General features: G+C 49.9%; 6 protein-coding genes across 6 annotated transcripts; 2 read left to right on the top strand and 4 right to left on the bottom strand.

The window, feature by feature from the left end:
* Positions 1–176: 176 nt before the first annotated feature.
* On the bottom strand, positions 177–1,151 carry STEHIDRAFT_160362 (TPR-like protein; the record flags this gene model as incomplete). Its single annotated transcript, XM_007307886.1, has 4 exons — positions 177–394; positions 480–601; positions 662–789; positions 852–1,151. The coding sequence occupies 4 exons, from the start codon at positions 1,149–1,151 to the stop codon at positions 177–179; spliced, it is 768 nt and encodes a 255-aa protein (XP_007307948.1).
* Positions 1,152–1,410: 259 nt separating this feature from the next.
* STEHIDRAFT_84001 (Zn-dependent exopeptidase) lies at positions 1,411–3,786 on the top strand. The gene is made up of 6 exons (XM_007307885.1): positions 1,411–1,689; positions 1,742–1,895; positions 2,018–2,363; positions 2,420–2,895; positions 2,952–3,261; positions 3,321–3,786. Exons 1-6 carry the CDS (start codon positions 1,455–1,457, stop codon positions 3,618–3,620), a joined length of 1,821 nt encoding a protein of 606 aa, XP_007307947.1. The 5' UTR covers positions 1,411–1,454; the 3' UTR covers positions 3,621–3,786.
* A 277-nt stretch (positions 3,787–4,063) lies between these two features.
* On the bottom strand, positions 4,064–5,563 carry STEHIDRAFT_160360 (uncharacterized protein; the record flags this gene model as incomplete). The annotated part of the gene is made up of 8 exons (XM_007307884.1): positions 4,064–4,363; positions 4,423–4,503; positions 4,556–4,667; positions 4,730–4,883; positions 4,952–5,123; positions 5,179–5,323; positions 5,385–5,427; positions 5,494–5,563. 8 exons carry the CDS (start codon positions 5,561–5,563, stop codon positions 4,064–4,066), a joined length of 1,077 nt encoding a protein of 358 aa, XP_007307946.1.
* Positions 5,564–6,109: 546 nt separating this feature from the next.
* Positions 6,110–9,342, bottom strand: STEHIDRAFT_149157 (cytochrome P450 monooxygenase pc-3). Its single transcript, XM_007307883.1, has 19 exons — positions 8,994–9,342; positions 8,863–8,936; positions 8,778–8,807; positions 8,628–8,724; positions 8,559–8,571; positions 8,365–8,500; positions 7,911–8,298; positions 7,825–7,850; positions 7,746–7,775; positions 7,520–7,685; positions 7,429–7,453; positions 7,347–7,361; positions 7,212–7,286; positions 7,107–7,144; positions 7,033–7,050; positions 6,866–6,981; positions 6,574–6,750; positions 6,419–6,508; positions 6,110–6,337 (listed from the first exon to the last, which is right to left on the bottom strand). The coding sequence occupies exons 1-18, from the start codon at positions 9,319–9,321 to the stop codon at positions 6,443–6,445; spliced, it is 1,818 nt and encodes a 605-aa protein (XP_007307945.1). The 5' UTR covers positions 9,322–9,342; the 3' UTR covers positions 6,110–6,337; positions 6,419–6,442.
* Positions 9,343–10,285: 943 nt separating this feature from the next.
* STEHIDRAFT_141385 (uncharacterized protein) lies at positions 10,286–13,057 on the bottom strand (the record flags this gene model as incomplete). The annotated part of the gene is made up of 6 exons (XM_007307882.1): positions 10,286–10,671; positions 10,727–10,888; positions 10,951–11,220; positions 11,317–11,459; positions 11,539–12,061; positions 13,002–13,057. The coding sequence occupies 6 exons, from the start codon at positions 13,055–13,057 to the stop codon at positions 10,527–10,529; spliced, it is 1,299 nt and encodes a 432-aa protein (XP_007307944.1). The 3' UTR covers positions 10,286–10,526.
* Positions 13,058–13,244: 187 nt separating this feature from the next.
* On the top strand, positions 13,245–14,792 carry STEHIDRAFT_160356 (uncharacterized protein; the record flags this gene model as incomplete). Its single annotated transcript, XM_007307881.1, has 2 exons — positions 13,245–13,301; positions 13,359–14,792. The coding sequence occupies 2 exons, from the start codon at positions 13,245–13,247 to the stop codon at positions 14,790–14,792; spliced, it is 1,491 nt and encodes a 496-aa protein (XP_007307943.1).
* Positions 14,793–14,952: the final 160 nt, after the last annotated feature.

Below are 14,952 nucleotides of genomic sequence, written 5' to 3'. Positions count from 1 at the left end.
TCTGTAAACCTGTGTGGTGAAGCATTCTTTAGAGATGAGGCGCACGGACAATACCCGTATACATACATCTTCAAAGCACATAGACATGCTATGCGGCCAATTTTTAACTACGAACTATCCAAGAAAGTATACACAGCAAATGGCAAAGCACGAAAGCCCACAAGTCTTGTTCCCCTCTACGCATCTTCGGTATCGCACTCGGCGCGCACCTTGTTTGCGAGCTCTTGAAGTCGAGTAAAAGTCAGATCGAAAGTCGTGGCCAAATCTATGCCACGATTCTCCTCAAGCCAGGTTTTGCGTTCGTCTTCCGGCATGGCCTTCAATTTTTTGAGTTCCTCCCATTCTGCTTGGATGGGGAGCTCATTAGGTGCTGCGGACAACGCGGCTTTTAGGTCTGGGGTATAGAAGGGTGTTAGAATCCCGGCTCATTCTACAGACGAGCATAGACCGGGTAGAACATTGCTGGAGTAGCTTCTCACCTGCCTCGGCGTCATCAAGTTTCCCCAAGTGGCGCCGTGCCTGCGCGCGACGGAAGAGTGCTTTCACTGAACCTGGATCGCTCTCCTCAGCATCGGTGGCATCCTTTTCAGCTCGTTTATAACTGGTGAGAAATCAGGCCAAATCAGCAGATGTAGATATGCGCACGATGTTGAATGCTCACTCCTTAGCTTTCAAACACACCGCGGCCCTATTGAGCGAGTATGTGGGTTCATGACCGCTCTCTGTGATGCAACCGGTGTAACAGATATACGCTTCTTTCAAATCACCGGCTCTGAATGCAGCATTTCCCTTCGCACAAGCATTGCATATGTATCAGGGCAAGCAGGTCTAGATGACAGCTGCAAACTTACCCGTTCTTTCACCTTTGCGCTCAAGGCGTCAGCCTTGGCCCACTCCGCTTTCTCTCGCATCATGGTCTCGAAGGGCGTCTCGCCTCTGGCTATTCCTTCAGCTGCATCTGCTCTCAACATCTCAAGGAACTGATTCATCTTGTCTGGATCATCTTTCAATTTGCCAAGTAAAGCGAGCTTCGATGGATCAGCAGCCATTCGCGCAGCGGCAGCTGCATTGTCTACATCACGGTCTCCTGTGAGTGCTGCTGGATCATAGGGATTGTTTGGATCGCCAGGTTTATACCGTAGACCAGACATAAACACAAGGAAGCACTCGTATAGAGTCTAGAGATATGATGATTTTGTGATAGGACCAGAGTCGTGTTTCCGTGAGAGGTTGGGTGACGGTCAAGTTCGAGTTGGGGTTGGAGCAACGGAAGCAGAAGCGGACTGGAAAGTCGGAGACTAAAACCAAACTCGGCACGCCGGACGGCGGAATCATTCAAGACTGTGTGGCGCCGGCGCTTACGCTCTTTTTTCCTTCCGCACACCCAACACACCCTTGCCACGAACAACCGTCACGCATTAGAGCGTCTGGCTGGCTTCTGCTACATCTCCATCATGCGGACGTATGCCTGTGCTCTTGCTCTACTGTTTTTCCCTGTTTCTATTCTAGCGGACCTTCAATATGGCTTCAACCATGCTCCAGTTCAGAAGGATCCTGACTGGGTGGACCAACAATTCTTCTTTGTCGACAAAGCCTGGCAACTACTCTCCCCTGTGTTTACCGACGGTCCTGATGATCCTGAAGGATGGACGAATGGTACAACTTCTCCGACCTCCGACGCCACCATGAGTCAGTACTCCTGTGCTTTAGGGACTTCTCGACGTCTCATACAGCGGAACAGAGCGCTTTTTGCAGGATTTTGCAGGGAGGTATCCTGCATACGCACAGTACCACGAGCTCGAGCAGAGAAGTCCAGAGGGGCGGGTGATTCCATACGTGTATCTGTCAAATGGTGACCACTCGACAGCCAAAGTGCGTGTGTGGCTCCAAGGAGGTATGGTGACAGATTCACTTCCATTGTGGTGTTGATAGCTCATTGTGTTCCATACCAGGAGGTACGCGTAATCAAGCATATTTTTACTTGCACGGTGTGACAAGCACGCTGATTTTGAATGACAGCGCACGGAAACGAGTCTGGAGGCGAAGCTAACCTTCTTGCTTTGATCGGGCAACTTGACGCGAATTCAACTCGTACTGCCCTCCTGCTGGAGAAGCTCGATATTAGTGTACTCCCTCGTTACAATCCGGACGGCGCGTTCTACTACCAACGCTTCCTCCCAGATAATCTCGACCCCAACAGAGATCACATCACGGTCACTCACCCACAGACGCGTGCCATCAAAACCCTCCTCAACCATTTCCAACCACACATCGCGGTCGATATGCATGATTTCAGCGCAGGGAGACGTTGGTTGAATGGCCGATACGCTCATTCTTCAGACATGTTGCTCGCTGGGGCTAAGGTAGAGCATGTAACCTCCCGCTTTGTATTGAAAATTGCTGACCACGATTCTTCCAGAATCTGAACATTGACGCAGCCATCCGAAACCTCACAGAGAATCTCGTAGTAGCTCGTATCCGCTCCGATCTGGATAAAGCAAATTTCAGGCACTCGGACTACGTCACCTCAGCAAAAGCATCAAATCCCTCGGATATACGCTTCAACGAAGCGGGTCCCGACGCCATGATTGGGCGCAACTCCATGGGGCTCTCCCAGACGATTTCACTTCTCACAGAGACCCGAGGGATCAACCTTGCAGATCAACACTTCGCGAGACGAGTTGCAAGTTGTTTGTGCACGGCCAATGCTATCCTCGATGTAGCTTGGGAGAACTCTGGTTTGATCCTCGAGACCATCGACCAAGCAGTGAAAAGAGTGGTAGAAACGGATGATGATATCATTGTCACTTCCCATTCAAGGATTGGCCGTCGCCCCTACCCATTCATCGATCTTGTTGACCAGAAGCTAGTGGAACACGATATCGAGTTTGCCTTGTAAGTCCGAATCTTTCGAGAGGCGTCAGCTCTGAATTCATGGACTTCCATTTTAGTACAACGCCTGTGGTGGCAAATCTCACTCGCCCTCGCCCGCACGCGTACCTCATTCCTGCAGCCTACAGCGGCATCGCCGATCGCCTGAGAGCACTTGGTCTCCATGTCGAAACCCTGACAGAACCTTGGACAGGACTTGTCGAGGCCTTGCGGATAACTAGTGCCTCAGCTGCTCCCCATTATTTCGAGACGGCATTCCGGTACACAGTCACCACTGAGCCTTACGATCGCGTATTCCCCGCACCAAACGGATCCTTCGTAGTACGAACGGACCAAAAGCACGCTGCTCTCGCCTTCGTCGCACTCGAGGTGAGTTTAGAGCTGTCGATTGCGTTTCCGTTCATGATACTAATGAGACCGGTTATCAGCCCGAAAGCACCGACAGCTTCGTGACATTCAACCTCATGCCTGTCATCAAAGGCGATGAATACCCTATCTTTCGGGTGATGAGCGATGCGTTTGGGCCTTCTCCACAACAGGCTAGAAGACCAGATCTTCTTGTTACGGCTCCAAATCGAAAGATAATGGATCAGAGGTCGAATCAACTTGTGTTGTTAGCATTGTTTGCCGTAGCCGTCGTATGTGTGGGACTTGTGTGGCGTCGAGGGTGTTCTGTGCGCCCAAGCCCGCCATCGCCTTCTTGGCTAGGATATAGTAGACTTAAGTGATTTTATAATGTGGCGGACTTCTTGTTGTGCTGTTGGAAATATTATGCATGCTTGTTCTGCCTCAAGTGGGACACTGGCCTGCAGTTGTTAAAGACATGTTCTGGAACTTCGACTGAAGTGTACGCAGTAATCATTTCGACTCGTGAATAACCAATAACCATATACCTATCGTACAGTTATACATAGTGATGACGGGAGTGGATTATCCCCCTTCAACTCCCTCGAATAATGTACATTTTCTATTATATCACCAGGTCAGAAAGCAGAGAGATGTGGCATGATTAGGAGAAATTAGCTAGGAATCCGAAGCTTAGTATAAGTGAAGGCGCGCAATACAGAGGATAAATTAGGGTAAAGGTAGGGGAGACCACGCAGCAGGAAACAAGTTAAGAAGGTGAGCGTGTTGGAAGCAGTGGGGATATGGCAAATATTCACGAGCTGTTTTAGACTATGTGGGCCACATCGGCCGCCTTCACGTTCTGAGAAGTGACATCAGACTCGACGTATATCGAGTGTTCCGGTTTCGCGTGAAAGGCTGGGATAGAGTGGTTTGAGTGAAAGGACGACGACCTGTAGTAATGGGTTTCCAGCTCTGTCGAGTCTATGGTGCTATCTGGAGCGCTACCACGTCGCATTGGAGGAGCCGGAGCAAATTTGGGGCTGGTTTCGATGTAGGTGAAGTGGCGATCACAATGAGTCTTTGCCAGACACACTAGGCAAACAATGATACAGGGATATGTCGCCTAATGGAGTCGCATCAATATTGTCGATTAAGACCTAGAGAGTAGGGCGAAAAGCTTACCGCTACTTGTATGAGGACCTCCCTGATTACTGTCGCAGCAGTACTGGGGAAGAAACCCGCGGCGGCAATAATATATATTACCTGGGAGAGAATTGATGAACGTCCTCGAGAAAGAAGAAAGGGCTCGATGTACCCAGATGAAGCAATAGAAGACCCCAGACTCGACTAGCAGGGCTAGTATCTTCTCCACGCTGGTCCGGGTGCTGCCCTCACGTAAGTTTTTTCGAATCGAGACGCGGTGTTTCCTGTATGTGGTTCAGTGTGTCACTACGGGTAGCAGTCATCAACATTTCCGATGAAGACGCACCAAGCTTTCACCGCGATCAACGTAGTAGCGCACAGGTTGGTAAACAGTGTCGGGATCGCCATGATGAGCGCTCGTCCGAGGATTGCTGATAGACCTTTGAAACTGATGCCTTCCCCGTCCCATCGGTCCTCGAGATCCAATGAAACATCCACAACTGATCCCACTTCATTATCCGTTTAGTATGTATTGTCGAGAATGAGGGCAAGGCATGAGACTGCTCACCAACCGTGGCTAGGATGCACATACAGAGAATGATTTTGACCTTCAGGTTCTGTCGCCATAGGATCCAAGCACGCTGTACCACGATACAATCCGAAAGAATATAGACGATTCTCACAGCAACATCGTTCAGCGTGATCAATGAGTTGTCTTTGTGGGTGATGGCAGCAGGAACCTTGATTTTATTATTAGCCTGTTTGTTGGTTCTCGTTATCGACGATGAAGCTTACTTTCGCTTTCAGATCGAGGTCATATGGGAGATAGAGTAAAACGTCCACGATCTCCTCCACCCATGAGCATGTCGCTGCAACGAACATGATGAGGGTTGCCACCATGAGGAAACCGCTCGTTCTTGTCTGGAATGGCCCTTGTCGACTGTAATTGATAGATTGTTAGTGTCGTTGAGCTCAAATAGCGTAAGAACATGAACACGCACCACAAGAAGTACGATGATTGCCCCATTGCGACCAAAAAAATACCTATCAGGACCAGGGCACATGTAAATCGTCGTTGATTGCATTGGATCGGCATGTGGGTGGACTCACCGTAGAAGAGTGATGAGAAGGCGACCTCAAGAAGATCAGTCCGGACATAGTGAAGAGATGATGGTGCCATATTGTCTATAACTCCTCAGCCAGCTCCAGAGAAGATCGCCGAAAGTGAGTGCTGCGCGAGCCCCAAGCCTGAGGTTCAACACAAGGAAGAACAGGTGAAAGCCTGTGAAAGCGCTTCAAAGGGAACGCGCTATCCAGCTTTATGTATATGGGGTTGAAGGAGACGCCACCATCAACGTTTGCAAAAGTTTACACCAACGGCATCGCGGCTGGAATGCTTCGGGTGTGAGAACCTAACTAGGCTCAGGATGATCAGCTCAACGAGGCACGAGCGTTGGAGCCAATGATGAGAAGACGGAACAGCGATTGACGCTCCAATACGCTCTTGAACGGCCAGGCAAGTGGAAGTCTCCAAAGGTAAAGTCTCATCTGAACGTCTAACACGTTTCAAGGACTGTTCCGGCCAAACTCGATACAGCAACCGACGAGCGCCAAGATACGTGTAAAGCAGTTACAGTCGGACCCAACGACCGTTCCTGTAATACATCAAGCCCGGGTCGTACTTTCGCACAGTCATAAGCTGTTTGGTTTGAAGCTCTAGACAGTACCAGTATATAGATATAAATAATAGTTGGACGACGCTACCCTCCACATGTGTTTGACCCCACAAGATCCTGTTCATCAGACAAGCGCCCATAGCTTACAAGATGGAGTCGATTCAATCGGTAGCTGCGAAAACTCCGGACCTCTTCCGGGTTTGCGTGAAAGAACGTGAAGGCCTATCCACTCCCACTAAGTTGAGACATTTGTAGGTGCAAAAGAAGTGTGCACTGACCTAGCGAGGAGTAGTTTGGCAGAAAGTGTTAGTTGTATGAGAGTGAAAACAGATATAGAGCACGATAGCTCCCGCACTCACTAGAAGCACCTGGGGCATGACCGTCTATGCCGAAAGCACTTCAACGCCACCATCGTCGGACGCTTCCTCCATCTTCAACCAAAGCCCCTCCTATCCGAAGAATATACAATTGAGTCAGTCACCAATAACAGTACCGATAGGAGAACAGAACTTACGGCAGCGAACAACGTGAAGTGCGACTTTATCCATGTCTTCTCCCTAGATGCCCTTCCAGGCAACTGAGCCCATTGAGCGGGAGGATGAGATGATGGTTGCGCCTCGGGTGTCAAAGTGATGGACGCAAAAGATTGGAGCAGTCGGACAAGGAAAAATGATGCCTCGTTGTACGCGAACTAGACGCGGTTCAGATGCATGTCAGTCACAGGCTTACACAGGTTCAACGACACTGATGAATGCAGAGCAGGGACGGTGCCAGCGGCGATAGAACAAAAAAAGTAGCAAACACACCTGTTGACCCAGACAGATTCGAGGGCCAGCGTTGAACGGGAGAAATATGAAGGGGTTACGTGTCAAGTACTTGTGCAGACGTTCGTCCAAGAATCTATCTGGATCGAACTCCAGAGCTGCACCGAAATTAGCCCAGATACAGCATGGTCTGACGGGACGGGACGTACCGTCTGGGCCCCAAAGGTCTGTGGTTGGTGGGATTAGGCCATGGGAAGACTTCAACTAGACGAAAGTGGCATACCTGTGCGACGGTGCATCAAGAAGACAGAATAGATCACACTGTCGAGACATGGGTGAACGCCCCGTCAGGTCATGACATCGGTCATAGACTTGGAGATCAACATACGAAGAACCTGCTGGTATGAAGAAAGGTTTCTCTCCAGGCTCTTTCGAGGGCCACAGCGTGTCTTTGGTTGCCGTTCTGTGTGAAGTCTTCGTAATTTGTTCCTGTTGTGCATGTCTACGAGCGAAAAGAACTTACCGAATGTTGAAAGGCCTAAGTTATTGTATTTATGTTACAAACTAAGCAGGTGGCAATATCACTCAGGGAACAAAACGCGTACACCACCGGATATAATCTGAGTGTCTCTAAATGGCATCTCGTGAACATGTGCTGGACAGAATAACGAGGGTATAGCAACTGAGGAGGCGTACCGTTGATAACTGCTCTCAGGTACTTCATGTCCCTCAAGTCCTCATGGGTCGGCCTTCGGCCGTTTGCTCCAGCACCGAGCTTCGTAAAAATTTCTTCTCTCAGACGAGAAAGAATGTCCGGGTGCTGAGCGAGCATGTATACTGCGAATGTGAGTGTTGCCGCCGTCTAATAAGGTCATTGAGTGTAACTCATAGTATATGAGCGATGTTCAGCAGAGATACTTACGGTGTCCCGCCCAGCAATCAGGATGTTCAGCTATATACATACATCAGTAGCAGTCATAGAGGCAATCCAAGAATCGCACTGTCTCATCTTTGATGAGCTTGAAGTCTGAAGTCCACCTTAGTCGTTGATGTCTTGTATCGCAAGATACAGTTCGGGAGCACGTACCATCAGTAGTCTTGACCAAATGTTCGAGTAAAGTTTCCTCCTCTTCAGGTTTACTATCTTTCTGGCCTGCCGTGCTCTTCTGCTTCTCGATAGCATACCGAACTATAGGATCTATGACATGATCGAGGGACTTCATACGATGAGCTGGCTTGTCTCTCCAGAACTCAAATAGGGGCCACACAGGCCCGAAACGAAGCCTCGTCAACGTAGTTGTCTGAGCATCCGTGAAGGTAGCTGCGAAATCAGAGCCTGCGTTGGATGAGGTGAGCGAGAGACCTGTAATGGGTTGCTTGTCCGCAGGATAAGGCAAACCAGAAGCAAGAGAGCAGACGTCTGTTCCGAAGAGAAAATCGGTAGCGGAGTCAAGAGTGAAGCGAGAAACAAGATCCTGACGGAAGTCGACATCAAAATAGTCAATCAAGGATGTCATCCTATGTTGATGAAGAGTACTGACCTGTAAGTCTACAGCATATCCTTCCTTCAAGCGTGTCTTCATTTGCGAGATCGCATCCTCCGCATGACGGTTGAATATATCGAAGTGAGATATACGGTCTTTCGTAAAGAAGGGCCGTGTCATCGTGCGATGGAATCTTTATAGCAGGTCATGGTTATTTAAGTCCTTGACAGAGATACGCTGCGCTATCTCACTTCCACATATCGCCTATATGTATCGATGAGAAACGAACACCGAACGGAAAGGCGATGTAAAGGGCTTACCATCAGAGTTAAACACGCCACTTCCGAGCATAGACCGCAGGATCGCAAAAGTGACAGGACCTTTCTCGAAGTTCCCAAAGTCGGTAGCTAGTATGGACTAAAGGCTCCCGTCAGAAAGGCCTCACCCACAAGAGACAAAAATGGACAGACCTTGATATGTTCGGGCTCGGCGGTGTTGATCTATAGACGCGGTCAGACTTGGAATGCAACCTCATGTAAGGCACAGATAGGATACAATTGTATTGAACATCATCTTCGAGGAGAGTGTCCATTGTCCATGTTGCGCGTAGAACCGGGCCATCGTCTCGCCTGAATGACGATTGTATGAGTGACAGCATCAGGATTGTTGTCAAGATATCAAAATACCTGGATATATAGTCTTCTGCTTCCTTTGCATATCCAGCAGGAGGTCTATTCCACCCGGCCACTTGTGAGGAATCAGCTTGGGAAGTCTACCGCCGCTTCTTCTCGCTTTGATACTCCTGTGCCATTCGTTGGCCTGTATGCGTGCGAGACAAAATACAGGGATCGCCAGAAGTGGAAGAATCACTCTGACCACTCCGTGGATCTTGTATGACAGAGTAGAAGATAATACCCATAGTAGTATATATGCGGCGAGAGGCGGAAAGACGAAGACATGGTAGTGTGAGAATAGGAACTTAGGGCCCGGAGGGATGTTCCAATCCATGATCATGGTCTAACAGCGTACAGTGCTAACAGTTGGGGGCGAATGAGACGTTGATGAGACGTCGAAAAACACCAATAAGGATAGCAAGAGCCTTATATCTGCTTGATCGGCGAGCGGAGCATGAACACGAAACCACGAGTTCGTGATACAATGGGCACGACTGTAGTGACCCCCTGTGGCCCCTTACGGGGCTCTCATGAGCGTAAGTAAAGGATTGCAGAGCAAGGGGTGTCCGCAACCGCAACCGCCGACTCCGCCAACCTGGCGGGCACCTTGTTGAGTTCTCGGGGTCCTGAACGCTCTGAACAGCGATCGCTTGCACGAAGCAGTGCTTTCATCCAAACCTCTTTTGTAATTGTCTGTACTTTTCAAACCACCAGGGGGCACCAGATTCATGTAGAGAATTTTACAGCACAATATCAAATGTGAGCTCACAAAATAAACGAGGAACCAGTGAGTCTGCGGCGAGTTCTCGAGCGTCAGTGGCTCAGTGGCGTTTACCAACAATTGACCCCGAGAACTTACTCGCACATCCACCTGCACTATCCTAGTATCCGTGAATACGGTGATCCCTCAAGGTATCTTTGGTGGCCTCTGTCTAGGTGTTGCTGGTAGGTGAAAGAATAATGTAGTGTAGCGGCCGCCATCGTGACACTCGCCACTGCCGGGATGCCCTTGCAGTAGCGGATACCCCTTGTTGCAGAGACTATCGATCAGTGACCTCAATCACAAGAAGGATTTACAGCCAGGCACATGAAATTCTACTTTTCAATCAACACAGCTACAGATCGACGTTAGTGTAGAGTGCAAAGTGCGTGATACCCGGGGCCCTTCCTCGACTTTGCCTCAACTCGCGATCATTTTGTTAGACCCAAGCGCTGTACACAGCTGTCAAAATATTCTAGGCTGGATGGGGCCCACACCACATAGATTCAAGTCTAATGAGCAAGCGTCATCCGTGCAAAGCGTTGGAATTAATAATATGTTTTAGATATATATAGGTCGACAGAGCGATGATAATGACAGTGAGATGAGGATGGTGTGAGTGAGTATGAGTCTATGCGAAAACGATGTAACAGAGAAGGTGAAGGTCCAGAGACCGAACAACTTCGCCCACAAACGGAGGGTGAAAGTAACGCGTGTAATATATAAATATCATCAAACGGCCTACCACGGCGAGGTAGCATGAAAGCATAGAAAGTCATGAGGGCTCAGTATTTCCCAAGACCACTACGAGCAACTAAGGATATTCTCCTAGCCACTGCATCGGCCTCACTCAGGTCCTGGCCTCCCACATTCTCTAACCACCAGCGAAGTTGCTTCTGCAGGGCGGGAGTCTCAGACGAAGTGGCGACACTGTTCGTGTCAAGGTCAGTGACGGTACAATCAGAGAAACGAAAGTCCGACGCACATTCCACGTTCCTCGAGCGCATCGAGAAGTTCAGGCCGTGTGAGGCGTTCGCCCAGCCCTTCCTGTTGCAATAGTATGTCGTCCGGAACGAGTTTCTTTAGATGTCGCTCCAGACGAGACCGGCGCGCAAAGGGAGGACCGAAAGTGGACAGAGACAGCATGCTAGAAAGACAGTTAGGTAGCAGCCCAAGAAACATGGAGATAGGCGCCGAGATAGTACTCACCCGCACAAGGCCATTGTCTCAATCTTGACCTGATCCAACGTCACCAATCCAACCTTCTCACCATCCTTCCTGACCTCCTTCTCTGTGATAGCAGTGAGTTCTTCTTCCATAGCCTCTGCGAATACGCGTTGCTTCTGTCTCCGTTTGGTCTCGATCCTCTCTCGTTGGGAATGAAGGATACATGTCGACGGGAGCATCCCAGGTGCATAAATGACGATAAGGGGGATAATTTCTTCGAGAACGACGACGATTGCTACGAAGGGTACAAGCCTATGATGAAAAGAGTCCTCTGTGTGAGTACAAAGACAGTCGCTTTTGATGGCGTAGTGAAGAACGACATGCGATGAGGAAATGCAATAAACTCACTTGAACATGTCCCTATCGGTGGTTTCAATGAATTTCGTTTCCCAACGAGTGAGTGGAGAACCACCAGACTTGACGCGCTCTTTGATCTCGTTAGCTCGTTGCCTATTCGTGTTCACGAGTTTGATGCCATTCCAGTAGAATTTCTAACGGATAGGAAAAGACATGCATAGTATTAGGATAGAGCGCAAGAGGAATTATGTACAAAAATGAGAACCGACTCACGAAAATCTCCTTAGCTTGATGATACAGCTTCCCTATTCTTCCAGCACTTGCGGGTGGTGGTGCGAGGATGCCATGTCGGATAGCCTGCTCATAATCCGCCTTCGTAATCTCAATGACTCCAGGTTCCGGCTTCTTCACTTCTACGCTCTCCTCCAGCTTCTCTCCCAGCTTCTGAGCTCCTGCTTCGACCGAATGCGATGATGACGGTGACGGCGCTGACGGAGGAGTGACTGTACGCGGCGACGCTGACGCACTAGACTTTGCGGAAGTCCCAGATTTGATAGGCCCTGGTCTCAAGTCCACTTTAGGTTTACTCGAAGGCTTCAATGTAGGGGGCGTGGGGATTGGGGTCTCAGTCGGAGATGTCGACTTGGTGGAAGGGGGAGGAGTCGTGAGCAGACGAGCGCTTGTGCTGAATGCATATCTGGATGACGACGTCAAATTCGACGTCTCGATCGTCACTGAGACGTTTCTATGCCTAAGAGCTAGCAATGTCGAATTGTGTTTCCCGACAGGAAACGACCTATACAGCCTGTGAGAATGATGATTGTAAAGACCATTGAAATGAGTACGGCACCTCTCGAGAGCGGCATTAAGTGCACCGGATCACGGTGTGTCACAGGGAGCATGTCTGCGTCACACCGTGGCCGAGCGCAGTCCGAGCGCGTGCGTGGTTCCCGACCGCTGCTCATTCCCACGCCCTCCGGGCCAGACCTGTTCCTTCGGATCGAACAGCGCTGGCCAACTGATTATAATGCGTCTTTTTACCGGCTTTCTTGTCCAAGCATCCCTGAAAAAAAAACAGGCAACCCTTGCTGTGGCGAAAACGCCACAAAACTTGTTTAAAGCTCATACCACGTTCACCTGCGTTCAAGGAAAGAACGAGCACGGCATGTCCGTGGCTCGAGATTAAATCCCTCACACGGGTGGAAGAATGTAGGCCGTATTCAGCCCACATTTGTTTGTTCAGACTTGTCAGTACTTCAGTATTTGAGCACTGCACAACACAGGCAGAGAGGCCGGAACGAGACGGAATGACCGGGAAACACCGGGAATCGAGAGTGATGGAGGACGAGTGACCGTAACAAAAATCTCGAGCGACGGCTCCCAGCAAAAAGACGCCACCGCCACCGAAGAGGCGTGACGTGATGCTGTGACAAAGCTCGTCTCAAGACCTGTCCTAACGGAACAGGAATAAAAGTTTCTGGCTCTTTTCTTGCTTTCACCATCACCCACGCGCATTCCATCGAACCAGACAGTCCATTCATAGGTTTTGAGCAGTCGGATTGTTTGCATGCTTCGCTCGTTAGGCAGAATATAAGCACGGAAGCACCGCACAGAGTTACATGCTTTACCGCTGTCGCTCAATCGTCGCTCAAGACCAACTTTGTTGTCCTCCTTGAACGGTGCTCTGCTTTGGCTCTGTTACAGTAACTTTTTGCTTAGACCTCTGCCCGTCTTACCTTTGGGGATCTTTCCCGACCGAAACGACTTTTGTTCTCCAAATTCGAGTACTCATAGCATGGGTGGCTACCCCATCCTCGTGCTGTACAGATACAAATCTCTATTTATATGGGAGAGGTCGCCCGAGAGTATAGATACGCGACAGCAGCTGCAGGAACGTATACATGGCGTGCTTTTTGCGTCCGGGGACGAAACAGCATACAGCGAGTGGCTCAACACGCAGCGGAACACCATGGATCTCCATGGATGGTATACTGCACGATGCGCGCAACACCCGATGTTGCCTTATGGGGCCTAACGTAAGCTGCTTGATATTATCCCATATTTCATAGTACTAAGACATCCGACTATCCTAGCCTAATAACCGGCCCATCGTTAAATGTTCTGAGACTCACAATGTCTGGCACGAATTCAAGGCTGACCCGACCCATGAAGTGTACAACATCGACTTGGACGAGAATCTTCTTTATATTGAAGATGTACCGTTCTATCACCTCCATGATATCCCGCCACTCGATATCTTCCTCGCGTCCATAGGCTCCGACCATTATGGCCGTCGCGTGTGCATGCCTGATACCCCGGCGGAGTACACTTTGAAGTACGAGAAACCCGTCTTCATGATCGAGCAGCATCTTTTGGACACGTACCTTCGCTTGACAACCGGTAGTAACACCGCTTCTGTCTTGGACCTTCACGAGCTACTTCGCATCTCACCAGAGATTTGTCGCCGTGAAGCTATACGTATACGTCTTCTGGAGGTCGTCGTTGGCCACGAGATGAGCAACGACAGCGCTGAGATGCGTAGACTACCTTTTGCCACCGACGTATCTGAACTCGGTGGATCTGTTATTCGACGTCTGCGCACGATCATTCTCAGTGCCCTATGGCCAGCTACCTATGGCCTTCCTGTCCAGAGTGAAGTGGAAGGCAATTGGTTCCGTGACAATATCTATCTTTATCTTTCGACGAATCTCGACGACGAATCCGTACTCCATGCGAGTGCCACGAAGGTCTCAGAGGAGGTCATGAGGGAGAGGCCAAATGTTGGCATCGTATACGGCATTTTGTTTTCCGGATGCCACATCGCTATTGTCCGCATAGATCGAACAGCGGGCGGCTCGCTCACACACACTTGGGCATTCCCCTTCCTACCATCCGCCTTCACCACGTCTCCATCCACAGAGGGTATTACAGCACTCGCCCGTCTTGCGTACCTCCCAGACCCCAATGCCGTTGAACGAACCATGATGTCCTTGGACGGCAGCAATCCCTTCACTTCCTCTTCCAAACCATCGTTCCCTCTCTTTCCTGACGGTGGCCTCTTCGAAAAACTACCCCTAGAGATGCTATGGTCAATCACGGGTATGCTCACCGACGTACATGATGTGTGCACCTTCGCGTCCATCTGCCCTCGCACGATGGCAGCTTGTGCGGACGCTCTTCGCAAACCCATCATTCACGACTGGCGCATCACAGACCTCGCTTCCGCAGACGTTGAGCGGCGCATTGTAACAACCTCCAAATCGTGGAAGGACGGAACTTATAGGCATCTCCGTTACTGCCGTGAGGCACTTTGTAGCGCTATTTTCACGGTGCAGTCGACCACGGAGAGCGCGACTTTTGAGATGCCGATAGGGCGTGATGCAGGGCGCTACAGGCACAAAGAGGTACTGAAGGGAGGAGATTTCGTGATGATGCCTTGTTTGAAAGAGTACCGGGATGGAGTCTATGTGTTGGATTACCAGGTTGTGATGCCGGCCGGCGACGAAAAGGAGGAGGCCGTGGAGTGAAGGACATCGTTGTTTAGAATTTTACGTTTCTTTTGCCTGGTCTTCTTTTTTTGTCTGGAGTTCAATTTTTGCGAGCCATTCCCTGCTGCCCATGTGCGTGTAGAATTACCTGTGCCTCGTACTCGTGCGTTTGCTGCCTATGCGCCGGATCCATCCAACC

Source organism: Stereum hirsutum (genome assembly GCF_000264905.1).
Source record: "Stereum hirsutum FP-91666 SS1 unplaced genomic scaffold STEHIscaffold_14, whole genome shotgun sequence".
Classification (NCBI taxonomy): domain Eukaryota; kingdom Fungi; phylum Basidiomycota; class Agaricomycetes; order Russulales; family Stereaceae; genus Stereum; species Stereum hirsutum.
Note: the sequence above shows the minus strand (reverse complement) of the source record. Positions and strands in the feature narration are given on the sequence as shown.